The sequence below is a fragment of the Drosophila eugracilis genome, unplaced genomic scaffold, assembly GCF_018153835.1.
Source record: "Drosophila eugracilis isolate 14026-0451.02 unplaced genomic scaffold, ASM1815383v1 contig_1828, whole genome shotgun sequence".
NCBI classification, from domain to species: Eukaryota; Metazoa; Arthropoda; class Insecta; order Diptera; family Drosophilidae; genus Drosophila; species Drosophila eugracilis.
In genome coordinates, this window is record NW_024572675.1 from 496,590 (window position 1) to 512,435 (window position 15,846).

The 15,846-nt window shown below is 40.9% G+C and overlaps 3 protein-coding genes across 3 annotated transcripts; all 3 read left to right on the plus strand.

Moving 5' to 3' along the window:
• The first annotated feature begins 939 nt into the window (after nucleotides 1–939).
• Nucleotides 940–1,985, plus strand: LOC108113432 (metallo-beta-lactamase domain-containing protein 1). The gene is made up of 2 exons (XM_017223994.2): nucleotides 940–1,137; nucleotides 1,201–1,985. Exon 2 carries the CDS (start codon nucleotides 1,204–1,206, stop codon nucleotides 1,888–1,890), a length of 687 nt encoding a protein of 228 aa, XP_017079483.1. The 5' UTR covers nucleotides 940–1,137; nucleotides 1,201–1,203; the 3' UTR covers nucleotides 1,891–1,985.
• Nucleotides 1,986–2,636: 651 nt separating this feature from the next.
• Nucleotides 2,637–4,824, plus strand: LOC108113469 (myotubularin-related protein 2). Its single transcript, XM_017224051.2, has 2 exons — nucleotides 2,637–4,276; nucleotides 4,331–4,824. Exons 1-2 carry the CDS (start codon nucleotides 2,743–2,745, stop codon nucleotides 4,654–4,656), a joined length of 1,860 nt encoding a protein of 619 aa, XP_017079540.1. The 5' UTR covers nucleotides 2,637–2,742; the 3' UTR covers nucleotides 4,657–4,824.
• Nucleotides 4,825–5,324: 500 nt separating this feature from the next.
• LOC108113420 (beta-1,3-glucosyltransferase) lies at nucleotides 5,325–15,436 on the plus strand. The gene is given in 8 exon segments (XM_017223974.2): nucleotides 5,325–5,451; nucleotides 5,454–5,722; nucleotides 5,780–5,916; nucleotides 6,338–6,605; nucleotides 6,977–7,109; nucleotides 7,410–7,563; nucleotides 8,082–8,616; nucleotides 15,410–15,436. Coding segments are annotated over 7 exon segments (1,614 nt in total). The 3' UTR covers nucleotides 8,608–8,616; nucleotides 15,410–15,436.
• The last annotated feature ends 410 nt before the right edge of the window (nucleotides 15,437–15,846 follow it).

Here is a 15,846-nt window from a genome sequence, read left to right on the forward strand (position 1 = left end):
CAAGAACCATAACACCTTTTAGAGGAGCTTGAAACGTCTGTTGATGGTGCTACAGTGGACTACTCTTGCCGAGGTATTTAATTTATTTTCAAAATAAACTCAATTATAACATTGCCTTGTTATTAAAAAAAAAATTGAAAATTATGTAGTACGTAATTACATACCTATGTAATTCTGTATGTACATATGTTCTTAATCAGGATCAGTTGTGAGTTCGATGGCACCATTAAGCATTATCGATAGTATCTGGCTACATTCGAGAGTGAAATCGATTGTTTTTCGTCAATTTTTATTTTGGGAATCAAAGCCATTGGTAAGCACTGGGAAGATTATGCTACAATTAGAAAGAAGTTTTATGTTACCATTTCATAGAATTTATATTTTATTTACTATCGAATAAATAGATGTGGAGAAACATAATTTAAAGAAAACATCGATGAATCATCGATGTCTTAAATTAAAAAAATTTGCACTTATTTTAATGTATTTTAACTTTATTTTAATTTGTAAGGTTTAAAAATTAAAAGTCAAATTTTCAACAAAAAATATACAATTTATTAATCACTTATTAAATAAAATCGAAAAGAAAAACAAATTAAAATAAAACTGTTCATGATGTTCATGTTCCACTTCTTTGGTACTTTGTCGTATCCTTAGTTTGTAAATAAAAACTAAAAAAAAAAAAACCAAATTTTTTATTAATGTTTCAACATATACATGGTTCAAAGAAACTAATAGTTCTTTTGGATATTGTGATATTCCTTCTGTACTTACTATCCGGAACTCTACTATATATATATTTGCATATTATTTACATGTTTCTTTTTGTTTAAAAATAGGAGCTTATCGACAACGGTCGATGATAGCCGCGTTCGACGCTCACTTATAAGTTGTCCAGCTTTACTGAAAACTCTTTCAGATTCGCACGAAGATGCGGGATCGCAGAAGTATTTTTTAGCTTTTTTTAAAAGTGATACATATATGTACTTACAATTCGTCAATCTTCCTCAATGTGCCTTAGAAATGGAAAAATGTTTCGAAAACATCGATGTCATCGATGTTGGCATCGATGTTTCTCCACATATTCTAATACATACATAATGCCATATACACTTAGTAAACCGGCCAAATTACTATGTAAGTTAAATTATTTACATCATAGCCGACTAAATATTATAAATACGTTAATTGCCTTGGCAGGTAATGGCACTCAATGATCCCGCACAGCGAAACCAGGTGATCATTCTTCAGGATGGTTATTCTCGGCAAGAAATCGGGGACGACACCGCCATGAGGGCTAATTGCACATGCACGCTAGTCCGCTGCAGAGACGGAACTAACGTCCTAGTTGACACAATGACGGCGTGGGATGGGGAGCATCTGCGTTCATTGCTGGGTGAACACGGACTGGGCGTCGACGACATCAACGTGGTGGTTTGCTCTCACGGACACTCGGACCACGTTGGGTGCAACTACCTGTTTCAGAAGGCACGTATGCATCTGGTTGGCGCATGTGCCTCGCATGGCGACCTTTACATGAGTCACTTTGGCTCTGGCAAACCGGATGAGGAACTGGCGCTAGACTCGAATGGCGAGGTGGTTGTGATACGATCGCCAGGACACACCCTCAGCTGCGTTTCTGTGCTTGTAAATAACTCCCAGTTGGGAGGTCGCGTTGGCATCACCGGAGATCTTTTTGAGCGACGAGAGGACATAGACGATGAAAGCATTTGGAAAAATGCTGGAAGTGAAAATGAGAAACTTCAGCGCGAGGAGCGCAGTAAAATGGCACATTGTTGCGACTTTATTGTACCAGGACATGGTCCGGTTTTTTCGGTAAACGCATTAATGCGCAAGAAGTTAAAACAATATGCCGTTTCCAGTGCTTAATGCAATAATTTTGTTTTAAAAAATACAACAGTCAACAAACTTTAAGACTATATAACACTCAGAAAATTTATAATATATGTATATTAGACCCACTACTTCTAAATAATTTGCACAGTCATGGACATATTTATGTACATTGTTAATTCATTTTAAGAACCGAACTCTTTATTTAAAAAACAAAATATACACAGCTGTCAATTGTACATACAGTTGCTCGCAACTTATTTCGAGCAGTTACCTAAAAAAAGTCGCTATTCGTGCTAGACTAAAAAAAATAACAGAAAAACCTAAACGCAGTTTTTAATAGGGAATATTAACATGATTTTCATAATCATAAAAACAAAAAAGTCATTTGATATAAACAAAATTTTCAGCAGCAGATTCTAGGTAACTTATTATTTGTAATTAAACAGCTCAGGACAGCTTTAAGACGACTTCCCATTGAAGAAACTAGCTTTCTTCCAAAGGATCGGTTATTTCGATCAAAATTAAATTTGGATACTGTACTGGCGTTATAACGACATAAGTGCAGTTCCAGATAATCCAGGACTGCGGATCGTTGTTGCTAACAAAAATGGACTTGCAGACATACCTCTTTTTCGCAAAAGAGTATTGAATATATTCTTATATATTTATTGAATATTGAATACGTTCAAACTTCGCGCCATTGTACCAATATCCAAATAAAGGGATTTTAGCAGACGTGGGAATATTGGTATTTTTGCGTAGCCCCGAGTTGGCAGCCCCGTTTTGTGAGTTTTGGTAATTTGCATCTAACTTAAAACTGGAAAAGAAAACACAGCTGCGCAACTAGCAACACACTCCTTAAGAACAACTTGTCTCAATCCCACAATGGATCCGTCCGCGATCCTTACCGACAAGGTGGCCTCCAAGACTGCCAGCAGTAACTCGCTGGACAGCAGCTCCAAGTCCAGTTCTTTGGGCTCCAAGCACGGTGGCGGGGAGAATGGCGTTCTGCGGGACACGCCCTTTAGATACCTGGACGGCGAGGAAGATCAAGACCAAAAGAACGATGTGACCTACGTGTGCCCGTACCGCGGACCCGTCTTTGGGGCGCTGACTATCACCAACTACCGTCTGTACTTCCGGTCGCTTCCTCTGCGGGATCAGGAGCCTCCCGTTGTCGTAGACGTGCCCTTAGGCGTAATTGCTCGTGTGGAAAAGATCGGCGGTGCCACGTCACGGGGCGAGAACTCGTATGGAATTGAGATCTTCTGCAAGGACATGCGAAATTTACGTTTCGCCCACAAGCAGCAAAATCACTCGCGAAGAACGGTATTCGAGAAACTGCAGGCTAATGCATTTCCACTCTCGTATAGTGGGCGCCTCTTTGCCTTCGCCCATGCAGCTGCGAACTCGATGAATGGAAACGGAGGATGGGACGGGTGGGCGGTTTATGAACCGCTTGCGGAGCTCCGGCGCCTAGGTGTACCCAACGACATGTGGCGGGCCACTAAGCTAAACGAGTCCTATGCAATTTGCGACAGCTACCCGGCAGTGTGGGCTGTGCCCAAAGCGGCATCTGATGATTTCCTCAGGCGAGTGGCCCAGTTTCGTTCACGTTGTCGCCTGCCTGTGCTGTCATGGATGAATCCCCGGACCCAGGCGACAATTACGCGGTGCTCTCAGCCCCTAGTGGGCGTAAGCGGTAAGCGAAATTCTGACGATGAAGCGTACCTTAGCTTTATCATGGAAGCGAATGCACAGTCCGATAAATTGACTATTATGGACGCGCGGCCAAGTGCCAATGCTATTGCCAATAAGGCTAAAGGCGGCGGCTACGAGTCGGAGGACGCGTACAAGAACGTGGAAATCAACTTCCTTGACATACACAACATCCACGTAATGAGAGAGAGCCTACGAAAGGTGAAGGAGGCCTGCTTCCCAACCACCGACGACTCAAAATGGCAAACAGCTATCGACAACACTCTGTGGTTAAAGCACATTCGGTGCATACTGGCTGGGGCCGTCAGAATTGTGGACAAGGTTGAGACTATGAGCACCTCCGTGGTAGTGCACTGTTCTGACGGATGGGACCGCACAGCCCAGCTGACGGCCCTCTCCATGCTTCTTCTCGATCCCCACTATCGTACTGTTCGCGGTTTCGAGGTGCTTATCGAGAAGGAATGGCTATCGTTTGGCCACAAATTCCAGCAACGCGTTGGCCATGGTGACAATAAGCACTCGGATGCAGACAGATCTCCCGTGTTTCTGCAGTTCATCGACAGCGTATGGCAGGTTAGCCAACAGTTTTACAATGCGTTTGAGTTCAACGAGCACTTCCTGATAACCATCGTGGACCACTTGTACTCATGTCGATTTGGCACTTTTCTTTGTAATACAGAGGCGGAGCGTGTGGCTGAAGGTAACGTCCCTGCTATTTAAATTGAATTGAACATCAATCAAATATTTTCTGTAGATTTAAAGCATAAGACAATATCTCTTTGGACGCACATCAACTCTTCGCTGGACCAGTATCTGAATCCCCTATTCCCTTCGTTCACTCACGGAGCAGAGCTGGTTCTACGACCCATCGCCAGCGTGCGGTCTGTTCGCCTGTGGAAGGGCCTATATTGCCGGTGGAACCCTGGTCTTTGCGCCCCCCAGCATGGCTGCCAGCGAACCCGCGAATTGCTCTCCAAACAAGATCAGCTCTTTAAACTCGTCAATGAGTTGCGGCTTAAGTCGAACAACCGCAGCAATAGCATGCAGACGACTACGCGACTGGCCTCGCCTATGCACTAACTATATTTATTCTTTATTTACCCATAAGTATACTGATGTCAAACTGTGTACCAATTCCAAATGCATCATCTTGATAAACAACAATTCAAGATACTATGTTTTAATTCCCTATCATGAGTTTCCGCTTATAATTATAGAAACTAAATAAAAATGACAAATATATTGTTATTGAATTCTTCAAATTGTAGATGTAATAAAAAAAAAACGAAATTAGTTAGTATACTTACTAGGCAATATAGAAGTTAGTCAAAGCTTACATTCATGGATCAAACTTTCTCATAATATAAATAATGGTTCGTTTGATTGAGGTTCTAAAGAGGTACATAAATTGTTTTCAATAAAAAATAAAGCCTTCGTAATTCAATTTATGTATCTTGCGGATTTATGTAAATATCCTTGGCCACCTTTTCGGCCAACTGTTGCCTTCATTCTGTAATTCATTCATAAAATTTGCTACTTACGGGCGCCTGCGCGTTAGACTACGCACTTCAAGTTCCGAAGGCAACTTCTACGCCCGCACGCCAGCCGACATTTCGGCTTTGCGCCAAAATGAAATCAAAGTTGCTTCAGTACGATTCCGCATGCTCATTAGGGCAGTCGTGTTCCGTTGTCCTACCGGAAAAGCAAACTGGTGGATTAAGAAATATAAGTAATATCAGATTTTAGATATGCCAGCTAAGGTTTGTTGGGCGCTTTGGCTCTTTATTTTCGCAAATTTTTTCTACGGTGAAACGGAATCTAAGAAGGTGGAGGTGCTCGTGGTCATAGCGTGTCCCCCACTTCCTCTACAAGTTAAAAGGAATGTCTTGCCCTGTCCAACAGCTTCCTGGAGCAGAATCGAAAACTGTTACTTGCAGAGATCTTCCCCCGGGACCATGTGCTAAAAGTCCATGTGATGCACGAGCTTTTCAACTACTGGACCCTCTTGGACGCACTGCCCCATCTGAGAGGCCAGACACGTCTTTTGGGTGCGCACACGGAATGGATTATATGGTGTCAACACAACACGCGTGTGTCCTCGCTGCGCGGCCTGCTTGAGCAGCTGAGGCATCAGGACCCAAGGGAGGTGAGTTCATTTACCTGTAGGCTTTTCCTGAGCTCTGTACCAATGTGCATCCTCTAGCTCTCCTTCTACGGCCATGCCTTGTACGATTCGGAGGCCACCATTATACACCATTTCTCAAATTACAACGATCCACAACGGTTTCCGTATCCCATGCTCAGTGCCGGAGTGGTTTTCTCAGGAGTTTTGCTGAACAGGTAAGCCCTATATCGAAAATTGAAAAAAGGTAGTATTGAACCAATCACGATAGTGAAAAGTTTCCTTTAGATCTATGTCATCCAGTTCTTATGATTGACACATTTCAATTATACACATTTCAATATATGTATAACAAAAATCGAGGCAATAATACGAATCTTTTAAAATAATATATAATATATAGATTTTGATCTCCAACACTATGCGTCTTAAAGCTCGGATGTCAGTCAGCTTGTTAAGCTGATAAAATAGTTGCAATTTTCTGTAAGGACAGGTAAACTGAAAACTATAATAGTGGACAGGATAATGTCTTTTTAAGATGCTTGATTTATAGGACTTATCACCAATTCATTTTATTTTATTAGTAATACCTAATAAGGGCACTATTTTAGTAGGGAATGACGACTTCTTCGCTTCCAGGTTGGCGGAACTTGTTGCTTCTAATGCCCAGAACATCACCCTCCACAGCGACTTCTCAATCGATGCCTCTCATGAGCTGGCGCGCTTTATATACGACAACGTATCTCTCGACCCGCATGCCGGCACACCAATGGCTGGGAAAATCATTTTAAAAAGTGCCAGCTACATTTGCTCCCCCGCTGAATCCGTGCAATCCCTGGATTTTCCGAACAGAGGACCTCGGTGTATGCTGTATGCGCAGCCAGAGGAGCCTCCGAGTGGGAGTTGTGTAAGTTTATGTATGCCTTATGCCGGGAAACCATAAATTATCTAAAGGGCTGTTGATCAAGTTGAGGCGTTTGTAAAAGTGCTGAAGATAAAAAATACGTAAATATTACCAGTTAATATATACATATTTATACAGTAGTCCAATTTGATTTATCAAACAATTTTGTTAAAGACCTTGGAAAGTAACCACATTTCAATCTTTTAAGACAAATTCGTTGAGCGCTTTAAACTTAAAGCGCTCGCTGTACCAAATACAAGATTCAATCGTTTACTCATGCGAATGGACCACCAATAGCAGTTAGCATTTGAAACCTCAATAACCATAAATTGTCTATCAACCCCTTTCCTGGCCATACCCACTCACACGGACAGGTGTACACAACAGGATCAAACATATATTTCGCAATCAAAACCTGTGCGAAATTCCATAAGGAACGCATAGCAATCATCGAACGCACTTGGGCAACCGACGCTCGGAAAAGGAGATACTACAGCGATGTGGCAGGTGAGCACCCCGATGACAATGAGTGGGCAATTAAGCCAAATAAGGGGGTGTTGCACCGGGCGGTGCAGGGGTCATACATGCACCAGAGAGTGCGGAGAGGTGGATTGACATCAAGCTAAACACATATGCATATATGCATGGGCAAACATCGGCTTTCTGGCTGTGTGATTGGGAGATCCCCAACCCCAACCTCTCCCTTCTTGCCTACCTAGCATCGCAGTGCGAAGAGTAGTCCAACTTATTGAATATTCATTGATTTGACTTTCCGATTTCTCATTCTCCTTCCAAAAACCTCAACAGACGTCGGCATACCGACAATCAGCACTGGGATACCGAATGTGCAGAGTGGACATTGTGCCAAGACAATGGCAATTTTGCAACTATCCCTCAAGGACATCGGTGGGCAAATGGACATTCGCTGGCTCATGCTCGTCGACGATGACACGCTTTTGAGGTAAGTAAGGGCTTTCTCAGGTGGTCCACAGTTTCTGCCGCTAATATAAAAATACATTTCAATTAGTAGTTTTATCGTTATGTCGAAAGGTATTTGGCTTAGCGAAAAATAAACAGAAGAAAAAGCTGTATCTTATAAGGAATCGTTTTCGACTACGGACACACAGACGGTCATGATCAATACCATATATAGTTAGGGCAGGAATATGTAAGGTCATAAGGAAAACGTACATTGAACAGCCTTTCGAGATAAAAAATCTCGCAAGTAGGAAGTACCAATAACTACATATGTATTAAGCTTTGGTTTCAACTACAAGGGTATATGAACTTCGGCTTGCCGAAGCCAACTTCCTATCACGCTTTCATTTTTATTTTTCGGTTCAAATGCATGACAGCACATTCAATTAAAAATGATTATAATGATACCACATATAAATCCGACTCATCGGCTTCTTGCCATACCCGCCGCTGGTCCCTACCCACTCTTCACTCGGTCATAACCACCGCCCTCTTTAACAGTGTTCCCCGACTGAGCGCCCTTTTGAGTTGCCACAACCATACGGATCTGGTGTACCTCGGCCAGCGCTATGGCTATCGGCTGCACGCCCCAGACGGCTTCAATTACCTCACGGGTGGGGCAGGCATTGTGCTCAGTCTACCGTTGGTGCGTCTTATCGTGGAGCGCTGTAGCTGTCCCAGTGCCAGTGCTCCCGACGACATGATCCTGGGCTATTGCCTCCAAGCGTTGGGCGTGGCGGCGGTCCCGGCTGCTGGTATGCACCAGGCCCGGCCACAGGACTATGCTAGCGAGTTGTTGCAGTTGCATACGCCCATATCATTTCACAAGTTTTGGAACACGGACCCGGAGCACACTTATCGCCGGTGGCTTGGAGGTCTTATGAATCGGAGTTCCCCGTTTGCGAAGCACAAGGAACATGTTGCTGCTGCTCCACTGCTCCTCCTTGGGCGAAATCCTTTGCCTGGTGAAGTCGGATTTCTACAAGAGACGGGAATCCAATCGTCGGGCAAGCATCTGGATCTTTAAATCGCTGAGGTGAGTGCTAGTGCAAACCCAAAACGGTCTGCCGATGTCAGTTGAGCAAAAGTTGGCCGGGAAACCCGAAAACCAATGTAGAGGCAGACATCTAGCTGCTGCCAAGCACACGAATTCTCATTTTCCATAGACGAAAAAATAAAAATCGGTGGCACCAACATTCGGGTTGTACCTGTTTCTGTGTTGCGGCTTCCGTGTCAGTTTAATTAGTTCCCACTAATGCTTAAATGTGGTTCTGATTTTCCTTGACGAAAAACAGCTGGAAGGGCTCGTCATTGAATTTGTTTTCTTATTTTGTTGTCACAGATTTGGGGCATCTAAGAGAGCTTAGGAACAGTTACTTTAGAGTGACCTTAAGACTAGATTGAGATAAGGATTTATAAACCTGTTTTTTATGGCTCCATCCCATGAATACTCCACGCTGCGAATTCTTTTTCCCGCGATGTCATCAGCACAGTTCACAGATCAATATCCCACCAACAAGCACAAATCGGCATGCATACAATTTGCATTTGAATTCACTTTGCTAAGTACGGGCTTGAATCAACATTTTTCTCACCTCGGGCGCACTGTAACCTCATTAAATGCAAATTTAAGGATTCGGGGACGAATTCGGGAATACTTTACATCCGGGGCATCGACGGTTAACGCTTGAGTGCATCTTCCGAATGGTTAGCTAAGCTCTTGGGTGTCGGCAGGGTACTCTGCATTTCTCCCACTTCCTGTTGTCATCCGAGTGTCTTTGAGATAAACAAAGGGGTCAATCTGGACGAGGCTAAGAATTAGTTGGTTAAGGTACTTTAAGTAGTTGCCATCCAAGCTGTTATTGCACATACTTCATCTATTATTTAAACACTAATCAATAGTTTCCGCAGGTCTCCGATGTGGGTGGAACGGGCACTTGCAGACAGTTTTCAGGGTGGCGAAAACAAGTTGTCACTTGGTTTGTATAGTCCATTGACAGCCGTAAGTGTCTGTGATCAGTGGCCGTTTAATTATTAAACGACTGAGTGAAAGTTATTTCCAGTGAAAAGCATGTTGAAGTAAAACATTCTGTTACTGCAAACGTATTCGGAAATTAGTTTGGGGTCTGTTTTTCATTTGGGCAGACTTTAGTCAATGCCTTGTAAGATTAGTAGGCGTTCAAATTATAAACTTTTTTTATTGCGATTTCTATTTTTTTAGGGAAAATGTAAAAGTCTAAAACTATTTATTAAAGCATAGATTTTTTATTTAACACAATTTCCTAGATACTTGTTCATGTATTGTTTGTTTCCCTCTTTCGGGAAAATGAGTGCAATGCCATTCTGTTAATTCGTCCCTGTGTCTGGCTGTTTATTTGCTCTGTTGGCCTGTCCCCTCAAAGTAGCTTATCTCGCTCACGGCAGGAGGAGTAGCCGTGCTCGAAGTTCTGTCGCCGTGTCGTCTACGTGCTGACTTCCCACTCCCCGCTTCTCACTTCCCGCTCACCACTCCCTTCTTGTCCGTTCGTTCTAATTAGTTGCGGACTTTTCAATGAATACCAAGCCAAACCCGAACACCCAAGCTGAAGTCAACTGCAGCGTCGCTTGGTCGTACTGCGACATGTTGAATTTAAAATAAAATTTAATTTACAGCTGACAGTTATATAACTACCGCATGTGCATCGTGGGACTCTTTCCCACAGTTTTCTCCGCATCTTGCAACACGGCTGACAGATCTTTGGTTTTGGCTTTTCTGATTAGCGTTATGGAGTTACACCTGCGCCATTTTTCGGACAACTTCGAAAACATGATTTCACCGATGTCACAGACAAGGGCTGAGTTATGTAGGTCTTACGACCTTAGCTTGATATTTCCCTCTGAATGTTAATACTTTAACTGTACACCTTCGGGGTCGGTAAGGTATAGAGCGATAGAAATACATATAAAAGTTTTCGGTAAAAACCTGATACATTTTTTGAAAAGGGCATATTTTAAGTCGAATGTAACCATAGTGTGGAGAACTTAAGTATAAAGAAAAAATGTTTGAAACTGATGCGCATATCAACTTGAGTTGCAGAGGCGTGCAGAATTTCCCTTTTCTTTCATTCCTTGCATAAAATTACAGTTTGTCCTGTAGGGGATGCCCACCCAGATAGACACTAGCGAGATTACATGGACACATTGGTGTTGCTTGTGGCTGTTTGGAAGTAGATTATGCTGAACAGAGTCACACCATTGTGAGTCCAAGCAGGGAAAGCCTTGTTAATCTGGCCTGGAACATCAAGAAGTTAAACCCTAAGAAAATTTAAGTAACCGCCCTCGAGCTGGTCAGGATAAAAAAGAAATCAAGCTTAAAATTGTTTAAAAGATTTCTTTACACAATGTGAGCCAAATCCTTGGGGATTTTTGAAATGCTTGCGACAGGGTCGAGGACTTAGTTTGACGGTGGCACAGTTGAGTGCAAGATATTAGTACTAATCGTTTCTAAATCTACGCCAAAAGTTATTTTTGTATATATGTATTATATATCCCTGCAGTGGGTATAATAAGTTCAGAATATAAAATATTTACAAAATATATCATATAGATTATAAATTATACATTTTTTAATGTTTTCTATGTTTCATTGTTGTGGCCACCCATCTTTAATTTCAAAACTACAGTTTTAATTTTCTAAATATTGGGCCATCAAAACGACATGATGCTCAATTAGAAAACAACTGAAAAATCGAATTTATGTTTTTTTTCACAATGAAGAATACAATCGTTATATAATATTTGTTTACTATTTCAACAATTTATTTTTTATTAAATAAAAATCAAGCAATTAAAGTTAAAGGCCTATTGAAATGATCGGTTTTAGCAATAACCAGAAGAGTATATAAGACTCGGCCATACTAGATACAGCCGGGCGTTCTTTTAAAAATATGTTTAAAAAGAAAACTCCATAATTTTTTAGGACATTGCTATTTTTACGTCCGCAAATGTACTTATCGACCTTTTGTCTAAAAGTCGTTGGGGGCCAACTTCGCCGTCCAGTTCCCAGTTGAGTTGAGACAATTGTTTTAGTTTGTCTTTGAATTTTGAATTTGCCACTTGCGGATGCCACGCATTGATGATGGAGCGAGCGGTAAACACTACGATTTTGACACATGCACATACGAGTACTCAGGCCAGGACGGTCCCAATGAGCTGAAACGACTTCTTGCAGTCCTCCTGGGTCTGGGTGCAGGCCTTTGCCATTAAGCCTCCACTCGATAGCCGACCAACTATTCTCCTGAAAAAATAGTTTTGCTATGTAATCCACGATGCATAATTTCAAAAGGTGAGGTCATTTGATTAACTTTGATTTCGTAATACCTTCCTAAATAATGGTCAGACTTTATATTGTTATGGTTTATTTATATAACAATAATATATATATATAATAATAATATATATAAATAATAATATTAAATATGGCAATAGCACCCTACTATGCTTATAGTAACGCATTCACATTTGTTTTGTATTTGAAAAGTTATAATTTAAAAGTGTTAATAGCGACTTTGGACCTTTTCAGCTTTATGCTCATAGGGCAAATCCATCATTCAAAACCTGCCAAGTTTGGCAAACTGCCTAGAGTCATTTGCCAGCCAGCCAAAACTTGCAGGCCAACAATCGGACTGAAATAAAGAACGCATCAAAGTGGGCAGAACAGCCAGTCTGTTAGATCCGGTCCTTCTTTTTCACTCAGCCCTCAACTCAGTTCTAAGTTAACGTGCAATAAATTTTATGTCCATGTCCAAACTTAGGTTTAACTCGAGGAAAAAGCGTTTTGTGTCTATCAGGGCGTCTAATCTGCAGTCCAACCCATCTAACCGACTTACCACGTGCAATAAATTCGCAGGAGCTACGTCTGCACTATTCTCCCCAGCCTCAGGACTTTTTCTTCGGCGTGGAACATAATAAGGAGTAGGACCGGGATGGGGCAACTGGGTGAGGGATCCCCTATCCCCTTTTCACTGCCAAGCTAGGCACACGTACGTGATCTGATAGCAAATGAAAGGTAACCGCAGCCATGTGTGTGCAAAGTTCCGGCCAAGTCGAGTTGCCACTTTTGTTTGGCCTAAAGGACACGCACCTGATCTGCCAGCTCAACCGGCCCCTGGTCTGGCACCCGCACGGAAAGACTAGAATTTTGCGTTGCGCTAATTTACTTTAAATTGGTTTTTTGACAACGGAGCTTCCACTTCCGTGTACGAATTGTCAATGATTAATGATTGCGACTTTTTCTAATGTCTTTGCTGCAGAAGCGACTTGCGGAGGGTCGAATGAAACCAAAATCACTTCCACTGGTTACGGGACACCGATGAATTTTACTTCTTTATTAGTAGAAAAGCTATTAATAAATGATTTGCCCCACGCTGCGATGAGCTCATTTCCCAAAAGGAGTCAAAGATTTCTTTCTTCTCAATATGTCAATTTTTATCGCTAATGGCATCATGATGGCAGGGTCTGCAGTTAATAAATTGGTAAACACGAGTTAACGCCAAATAAATCGTCAATAACCAATTGAAGTGAAAGCACCGAGACAGGCTCTCGACAAATTTCCTTTGGGCGTCGTTCATTTTTTGTTGCTTTCCATAATTAATGAGCCAAGTTTTGGAACCTTTTGTGCCAACTTTCGCAACTACCCCAAGTCCAGGCTAGAGACTCGAGGACCAAGTGAAAGTCGAAAGTCGAAAGTCCAGGGTCTATATTGGAAACGATTGGCTGCTTATCGACAACGGAATCAGAAGGGGCGTGGTATGCCACGATACTAATCAGAGGCAACCACGGCCAGACGGAAATAACCCCAAGTTTCAGCTCCTTTTTTCTTGGGCTCCGTACTGTGAATTTTGGACCCCATTAAGACCTAATAATTAATGAAAGTAATATAAGCCCAATTAATCATAAGTACTGGGTCATTGAGAAATTAGAGGAGATGGCCGGCCATACCAACCAAATCAAGTATCAGTTTCCTTTTTTAGGGTCACGTTTAAGTGCCAATCGTTTTGCATAGATTAGTGGCCAACTTGAACAACATCCATAATAAGGAACTATGGGGATGGGAAAACTGTTTTGGGTGTGTTCTGAGGTTGATTGACTGACAACGGGTAATGCCCATTTTAGACCCTTTTATGGTAGGTGCAGACACATTAAATTCCACCTTACTCCGATTTTGGACTCGTAACCAACTGGCATCTTCATTCGAGTGACGAAGAAATTTTTTTCACGAAAATCCAATTTAGGGTAGTATTTTGTTACGAATATAGTAGGTGGCTAGTTCCACAATTTCTGTTTTAGTACGTATGAAAACAATCTTTGAGGTTTTAACATATCCTCGTAGAGTAGTATATATTCTGTTTGCTTAATTGTGAATTTAAGGTTAAGGCTTAAGGGTTTTTATAAAGTCTAAGGCTTTTTCATAATCGCTGATTAAAAATGTTTAATACAAATATTATTATTAACTTACAACTTTTAGTGCAAATTTTAAACACCTATTCAGAAAACAGCGGTTGTTTTCGGTAATCAACAGTTACGACTGCCATCATATTTGACACATTTTGCGGCATTAGCGACATAAATTAGTTGCACGTGACATTTTAAATGGACGCAGACACAGCCTTTTCTGTGATTTCCACCATTGCAATGTCGTTTCTGGAACCCCAATGAAAAATTTCGAATACGTGGGGGAAACATTTTTATTTAGGTGTGGTTGGTGCACGAATTGCCTCCGCAAACACCCACGCACATAAATCAAACAGAGACGAAAATCGGTTGAAAAGTTTTCACGGACAATTGACCGGCATCTAAAAACTCAGCGTGGACAGGTGACTGCGCTGAATTCCTTGTGGACTGCAAAATACAATTTTTCTCTTAACAGTTATTTAATAAAAGCTTAAACACAATTACGCAACAAATTTAATAAGGTGCTAGCCAGCAGTTAGGGCGAACCTTATTCATAGATATCTTTGTAATTTAAAGTTGAATTCATATTAAAAATATACAATTTTCGTCGGTTATTCTTAGCAGCTAGGCTCCAACTAAGCATATATTTTTAATGACTACGCAACTTGCAACATTTTTTCATTAACCGACACAGACACATGAGGTTCGTTTTGAAAAGAACCTGTCACCTTTTCCTGCTTTGAACCTCACAAACAACCCAAACTGCGGCTAGGGCGCTGTGGCACCTCTGACAGTGTGTGGAAATGCATAGCTTTATAAAAAATTAAAACTGTTGTTGGTTTCATTCAAAAACCTGCAGGCACTTACCGCTGCCTTCACTTCGTAAGAATCTCGGACTTATTTAATAGGGTTTTCAGTAGTTAAGTATAATGCCAGTTTTATAAATGTGAGATTTGGCCAACTGTGCATCGTGCAGCCGCCGCAGCTTGTTCTAATTAGTCAAGGATTCCGCATTAGGACAACAGATTCTCGACCCTCAATGGGAAGCAGGTGAAGTACGTGACGCGCTTCAAAATTTAAAATGCTTCATCATTTTTTTAAGTATGCATGGCGAAAAAGTAAAGGCAACTTATGCTAAATAAGTTTTTTGGTGTTTTGTTAAAGGGTAGAAAACACTTTGAAAAAAAATACAAAATACGTACAAAATTGAGAACAAGAATGAGAAAATAATATAATAAAGTCACCCGTAGTTTTTGAATATTATCGTATAAAATCCTGAATACGTTCTGGGTTAAATTAAATTAAATGTATATATTATTTTATTTATTTTAAAATTATTTTTGCTTAGCTTATCTTAACATTACTGAACTAACTTTCCTATAACTCCATTCTTCCAGATTTATGACGTGACTTTTAAAAGGAAAAATTTAAATTATTTGGATATAAAACATTAAGAATAATATTGGTCAATTATGTAAATGAATAACCAAAAATAAAAGAATTTGTATTAATTTGGTATGATGTAATTTGGGTTTCCCTTATATTATCTAACCAGAAACTAAACTTAAATTTAAATTCGGTAGCACTAAGCCGAGAAAATAGTTATAGTCCCTCTTGAAATGCAAAGCAAAAGAAACAAACATTTCATTATTAATACAGCATATATAAATTTATTAAGTAAATATAAATATCATTCTGTTTGTACGATGCGTTGCTCCAACTAGATACAATAAAGGGATGTCACATTCCCAAGGCAAAGTCCGATATCCGTTTTTTTGAAGCTTTAATAAAAAGGTTAGTACTAACCGGCACAGCACTTGAATATTTTGTATTC